General features: G+C 60.9%; 1 protein-coding gene across 2 annotated transcripts; it reads right to left on the bottom strand.

The window, feature by feature from the left end:
• Nucleotides 1-273: 273 nt before the first annotated feature.
• Nucleotides 274-6,020, bottom strand: UBALD2 (UBA like domain containing 2). 2 transcript variants are annotated; one of them, XM_039226280.1, is made up of 3 exons: nucleotides 5,635-6,020; nucleotides 5,317-5,379; nucleotides 274-1,402 (listed from the first exon to the last, which is right to left on the bottom strand). In XM_039226280.1, exons 1-3 carry the CDS (start codon nucleotides 5,752-5,754, stop codon nucleotides 1,082-1,084), a joined length of 504 nt encoding a protein of 167 aa, XP_039082211.1. In that variant the 5' UTR covers nucleotides 5,755-6,020; the 3' UTR covers nucleotides 274-1,081. The 2 variants fall into 2 exon arrangements, with proteins under 2 accessions (XP_039082211.1, XP_039082212.1); XM_039226281.1 differs by having other exon boundaries at nucleotides 274-1,399; nucleotides 5,635-6,018.
• Between the last annotated feature and the right edge of the window lie 257 nt (nucleotides 6,021-6,277).

Genomic DNA, 6,277 nt, shown 5'->3' with positions numbered 1-6,277 from the left:
TGCGGACAAGACTTCAGGGCTGAGCGCCAGCCAGGGGCCAAGATGAGAGGGTCATGGTAACCAAGTGAGGCCCAGTCTCCCCTCTCCCTTCCAGACTCAAGGGACCCAGCCTGTCCTCTAGATCCCAGGGTCTGGACACCCCTCCTCAGAATACCCAGCCCGGCCACCGGGCAAGGAAGCCCATCCCCCCCCATCACAGCGGGGGTCCCACTGCCCCCAGGCCCCAGGAGAGCTTTTTTTCCTACCAAGGCAAATAAAGGCACCACAAACCAGGAAAGTTAGAAAAGTCTCTTTTAAGTTTTTAAATTAAAATTTCACCCTGGTGAGATGATTGATTTGGGAACTAAATCCAAAGGCAAGCGCTCCACTCGGTCACCCACTCGGACGGGACGCACAACCGGAGAGTCAGGGTGGCCATGGGGGATCAGGTCCCCCAGCCTCGCAGCACAGCCTGGGCCTGTGACCCCGGCAGGGGCTCCTTAGTTCCGCACAAGCCCCGCACATCCAGCTGGAGAAGGGGGGCCCCCAGGAGCTGCAGGGCTGCTGAGGAGCCAGCCAGGAAGCCGGGGTGGGGAGAGGGCCCTGGAGACCTCCACACCTTCACCACCATAGAACACCTTGGAGTGGATCCGTGGGGGTCCTCTTCTGATTCCAGAAGGCGTGACCTTTGAGCGGAGGCCCTGGTGAGGGCCAAGATCACGGCCCCTAGCCCCCAAGCACCTGCCCGGCGCTAGGGGTGGAGGAAGGGGTGCTGGCCCTTCCCTGCTGACCCCCGACACCTCAGCCAGCCAGCCCCACTCTCACATACATTAGTTACATTTATATATTCATATATATTATAGTTATATATTAAAAAGAGAAAAAACTTGCCTGAAGAGAAACTCCTGAAAGACCCAAGTGGCTCAGGAAGTTTACTATCCCCCCCCCACCCACAAAAATTCTTTTATAAAATCTTCCAGTGCGATCTTCAGGAAACCCCCACCCGCCCCAGCTCCCCCCACCCTGGCCCTCCTGTGTCTCCGCGGACCCTGGGCCGCCCCCCCAGCTCCAGCCCAGCGCCTGGCGGTGTCGGCATTCAGTCTCATCTCTGGCCATCCATGGCGGCCATGGCTTTCTGCTGGGAGCCCCCCTGCTGTGCTCCGGGGGGCCACGTGGGCTGCGGGTGGTGCAGGTGGTGGAAGCTGTGGGCGGTGGGTGAGGAGGGCGGGATCCAAGCGGCCTGGTGGCCAGGTGGGGACGAGGCCCAGAAGGGGCTGAAGTTTGCAGGGGGGGAGCAGGCCACGGCCGTCATGGGGCCGTTGCCGCTCTGCAAGCCCTCCGAGGCGCGAAGCTTGGAGAACATGGCCAGTGCATCGGGAAAGTTGGGCGGCGTGGCAGGTGTGTTGCTGGGGGTGCACATCTGCTGGGAGAGAACACAGATGTTGGGGGAGGGTCACCGGCCCACTCCCCGCCCCCACCTCCGACCCAGACAGGGCCTTCAGGTGAGGCTTCCCCAGGCCGGGCCCTCCGCTATTCCCATTCTCCAGTCCCCAAGCAGCTTCGACAGGACAAGGGCACCTTCTCACCCTGAGCCAATGGAAACAAGGACAAACTCCAACAATTTTTATCAACACCAAAGAGAGTTTCATGATGCCAGGCAGCTGACACCCTGCGGAGTGTCAGAAGTAACGGGTTAATTCCAACCAGAAGCTAGGGTGTCAGATTCAAGTGAGGACAAGAGAGAGCCGGGCCACCACTGCTTGGCGCCTCACCCTGGTAAGAAACCAGCTGGCTCCCTCAACAATCCGCCCTCACATGTTCTGGGCTTGTTGGTCAAAGGAAGGCAGCCAGACCCAGGGTCTCCCTCCGATGCCCAGAAGCCCCAGAAGCCCCACTTTCTCGGTGTCTGGGTTCGTCTCGCATTAACAGCACCAGCCAGCAGGCCAGCATTATCCCACTTCTCACAACGCCAGGGCAGACAGATGAGGAAACCGAGGCCCAGAGCTCAAGTCAATTGACCAAAGCACACCCACCGCAGAATTCCCTGGCTCGAATTCCTGGGGGGGGGGGGGGTCCCTGATCTGTAGGACCCAGCTCTTAATCTCTACCCAACCCCGACTCCTCTGCGCTTAGAATCAAGTACAACTTCATGCCTCAGCTCCCAGAGGACAAAAACCAGGCAGGGAGGGACTTGGGTTTCCTGCGTCCCCAGCCTCTCGCCCATGATGTGTCAGCCAGATGCTGGCAGAAGTCTCAGCCCGTTCTGTCCCTCAGCCGGCCTCGTGGGGGTACTTTTACAAACACCAATACCTGCGGTCTTCTGCCATGACCCCGGGAGGCAAACTCCCCAAACTCTACAGTATCCACCACTCTTTCCGCTCAGGCACCCGCACCAGGAAGGGCCAAGGGCTGGGGTAGGGTGAAGGACTGAGACCAGCACTCTCCTCGCCTACCCCGGGGGACTGCCGCGCGGTGGGGCTGGGGGTGCCATCCCGGAAGTGTCCCACAGGGGCCAGGGCAGCAGACAGCAAGGCCTTACACAAAGCCTGTTCTGACCTCACCAGCAGCTTCTCCCTTTCCCGGGAAGCCAGGCTAGTACTTCTTTGAATTTCTCCTAATTTTAGCAACACCAGCCCCTCCCCCAGGCACGGGGCTAGAGGAGGGGGGTGGAAGCAAGATTCTAGGGTTCTTCACCTCGCAGAGGGCGCTTTCACAGCTCTGCCTTTAAATCCCAGGCAGAAATGGGGAGGGAGAAGCTGTCCGATTACTGGGCCAGCTCCGGACCGCAGCTAGGGAGCCCCAACCATCGTCTTCCTCGGGGACGGGCCTGGGGCTCCCAGCAGGCGCGGCCCCACCCAGACCGCTTCCCTCCTCCCTCCTCTGTTCCCCGCCCCCCACCCCAGGGCTGACTTCTCGGCAGCAGGAAACAATGAATGGGGGGTGGGGGGGAGAGGCCAATTGCATCACAGCATCGTGACTTCCCCAGTTGATCAAGCCAGGGAAGCCTGTCTCAACAATCCACCCCGCTGCAGAGGACTAGCTCCAGGGGGCCAGGCGCATCCCACGGCCCCCTGGCAGGCTCCTTCACCTTTGCCAGGTTCCCTCTGTTTTGGTAAAAGCAGGGGTTTGCACCACATGCTCACGGAGCCCCTCCAGCTCCCTGCTTCTGACCACTGTGGATGAAGCTCTGCAGGCCCGAAGCACACCCAGTGTCGACTGCACCCCGCTCCCAATGCGGTGCCCCTTACTCTTCTCAGAGCCCCCACTCCCAGGCCTTGTCCGGGAAGAAGCCTATAATAGCTGTGTGAGTGTACAGTCATTTATGGGACAATCATTTATCAGCTACCTGTGCCCTGGGTCACTTCTGGTATTATGCCATTACTATTCTCGTTTTGAATTTTTTCCTTTGATTCTCTCTGAAAAAAAAAAAAAAAAAAAATAGACTCCTGGAAGGCAGGAATGGCGTTCTTCACTGCACTGATTAAGTACTCAATCCGTGGTGGACTGATGGATACACCAGATTATAATGTTTGTTACAAAACCCGCCGCCTGCCTGAGGGAAGCTTTTAAGAGATCATAATCCCCAGGCGTCCGGCTGGCTCAGTTGAAGAACAGACTCTTGATCTCCGGGTTGTGAGTTCCAGGCTCACGTGGGTTACAGAGAGTACATAAAAAACCAGAGAGAGAGAGAGAGGGGTGCCTGGGTGGCTCAGTCGGTTAAGTGTCCGACTTTGGCTCAGGTCATGATCGTGCGGGTTTGTGAGCTTGAGCCCCGCGTTGGGCTGACAGCTCAGAGCCTAGAGCCTCCTTCAGATTCTGTGTCTCCCTCTCTCTGCCTGTCTCCCATTCTCATGCTCTGTCTCTCAATAATAAATAATGTTAAAAACAAAATTGAGAGAGGAGGGATTATAATCCCTTGGGATTTGCAAGAATGAACAACAGGACCTAAAAGGGCCACTAGTCTCAGCTCTCCCTGTTCACTGCACCACAAAATGCTTGTTCTTGAAGTCCCTGGACTTTCTGGCTACAGCAGGTGGAGCAAACCCCAAGGCTCTTCTGAGAGATGGGAGGCAGGGTGCTCCCAGGCCCTAGTGCAAGGTGGGAGCCAGACCTTTCCCATGGTCACGTGCAGGGCAAGGTCTCCTGGAAACGACCCTTCATGGCTTACGAGGAACCTGGCCTTAGCTGCCGCAGCCCATGGCCAGCACAGCTCTCCCGGAATATTCCATATTCCTAGATGTTCCTTGTCTTTTGATCTATATGCAGAAGTCATTCCAAGTGAGAAGCTGGTTAAAAGGTCAAGACAGACCCTTCTACTTGTCCTTTGCAACTAGATGACAACAGGGCACCAAGGATAAGAAGGCACAGAACCATTTGCAGCTCCTCCAGGAAAGGGGGCCGAGAAGGGAGCCACGGGCAAGAACACCAAGCGTTAAAATGCCAAAAACGTACTCCAGAAGCCACCACAGATCTCCTGGGGAATAATGTCTTACACTCCCTATTATGGAGCCCAGTCCCTCCGCCTCCAGCAGGGCTAATAGGTAACTAGGGGTGGGGAGGGGAAGGCATTCAAGCCTCTAAAGTGAAAGCTCCGGCCTGTGCCCCTGGAAAGCAGGCCACCCCCACTGGCCAGGAGGGCAAAGCCTCAGGCCTGGGGGCCGCCTTGGAAAAGCAAGCAAACCCAGACCCCAGCTGCTTCTGTTTCCTGTACTTTCATGTGTCTTTACATACGAGCTTAAATGCAAATTCTTGTCCTTATCTTGTCTAAATCCGTCTGTCCTCCACGCTCAGGGCAAGTCCCTTTTCCAACAACAGGAAAGAGTGAACATACCTCTCTGGGTAGAGCCTAGCTCTACCCGAGCCAGGGTGGATTTATCCCTTTCCTGTTCCCTGCAGGGCTGGGTTGTTTGGCTGGGGGGGTTGGGGGGAGGGAGTTCTCCGCAAACATAGCCACCCCAGCTCCCAGCCCCCTCGGGGCTCTTCATTCGGGCTCCCAGTTCCCCCAGACGACCCGTTACCATCCGAGCCCCCTCCCCATTCCCGGCCACCCGGTCCCCGGCCCCGGGGAGCGCGCCCGGCCCAGGCCCGAGGTCGAGGTACAGACGCCCAGGAGGCCGGCCCACGAAGTTGGGCGAGCCAGCCGGCCCCGGGAGCCGCTCTTTCCTGGAAGACATTTTGGCTCTTTGTTTACATCGCGGCGCGGCGCTCCCCGGCAACATGGCTGTCACCGCCGGCGGCTGACAGCGGCCCCCGGCCCGCGCCCTCGGCTCCCGGTGGGCTGCGGGCCGGGGTGCGCGCCCGCGCCGCGCCCGCCCGCCGGCACCCGGCCCCGCTTACCATCTGGTGGTGGTGGTGGCCGTTGGGAATGTTGCTTTCTTGGAAAAACGTGCTCAGGGCGGTCTACGGACAAACACAGCGGCAGGGCGACGGTTAACGGGGCCGGGGGCGGGAAGCCACCCTCCCCCCCCGCGGCGGACCCCCGGACCCCCGGCCGACCCGTCGGCCCCGCGTGCAGGGCCCCTCCGCGCCGCCCCCGGTCCCGGACCCGCGCCCCACGCGAGACCTCCCGGCCGCGGACCGCCTGACGGGGCGACACAAATAGAGCGCGCCCGCGCCCCCGCGTCCCCCGCGCCCCGGGCCTCGGCCCGCGCGCACCTCGAACTGCCAGTGGGCCGCCTGCAGCAGCTGCTTCGCCTGGTCGGCCGCGCAGCCCGCGGCCAGCACGAACTGGTTGATCATGACCTGGTGCCGCAGCTCGTCCATGTTCACCGACATGGCTCCGGCCGCCGCGCGATTCCGGCTGGGCGGCCGCGGGAGGCCGGCCGCTCTCGGCTCGCGCTCGCCGCCCGCCCGCCCGCGGCCTCCGGACCCCTCGCCACCCGCCGCTCGCCAGGCGAGTGTCCCGGCCCGGCTCCCGCGGCCGCCGACACCACAAACAACGGCGCGGGGCGGGGCCGCTGTCCCAACGTTCGGGGGCCGCGAGCCGCCGCCGCTGATTGGCCCGCTCCGCTCGGCCTGCGCCCGGCTCCGGTGCGGACGTTCGATTCGAATCCTGCGGCCCGCGGCCCGCACTGTTTCTCTTTTCGCCCGGCCGCGCCCATTGGCGGAGCTCTGCGCCGTGGGGCCGCCCGGCATTGGTCGGCCTCTGTGTTTTGGCTCTTCCAGGTTCCTGATTGGTCGCGGCCGGGAGTTTGGGGCGGAGCCGTGCGCGCTGATTGGCCTCCCGTGGGCCTGTTTGAACTCAACTTGAAAACCTTGAGTGTCTGCTGATTGGCCGAGGGCCCTGTGTTTGCTGTTG

Source organism: Hyaena hyaena, unplaced genomic scaffold (genome assembly GCF_003009895.1).
Source record: "Hyaena hyaena isolate Hyena2069 unplaced genomic scaffold, ASM300989v1 scaffold_21, whole genome shotgun sequence".
Lineage (NCBI taxonomy): Eukaryota > Metazoa > Chordata > Mammalia > Carnivora > Hyaenidae > Hyaena > Hyaena hyaena.
The sequence above is the reverse complement of the archived record's forward strand: the minus strand, read 5'-3'. Positions and strand labels throughout refer to the sequence as shown.

What these genes read in the sequence shown, in the direction of transcription:
- UBALD2 (XM_039226280.1), bottom strand. Translation starts at nt 5,754, where the DNA reads ATGTCGGTGAACATGGACGAGCTGCGGCACCAGGTCATGATCAACCAG. An exon ending in CGGCCCACTGGCAGTTCGAG is followed by an intron (nt 5,380 to 5,634) that starts GTGCGCGCGGGC and finishes GTTTGTCCGTAG; the next exon opens with ACCGCCCTGAGCACGTTTTT. An exon ending in GCCACCACCACCACCAGATG is followed by an intron (nt 1,403 to 5,316) that starts GTAAGCGGGGCC and finishes GTTCTCTCCCAG; the next exon opens with CAGATGTGCACCCCCAGCAA.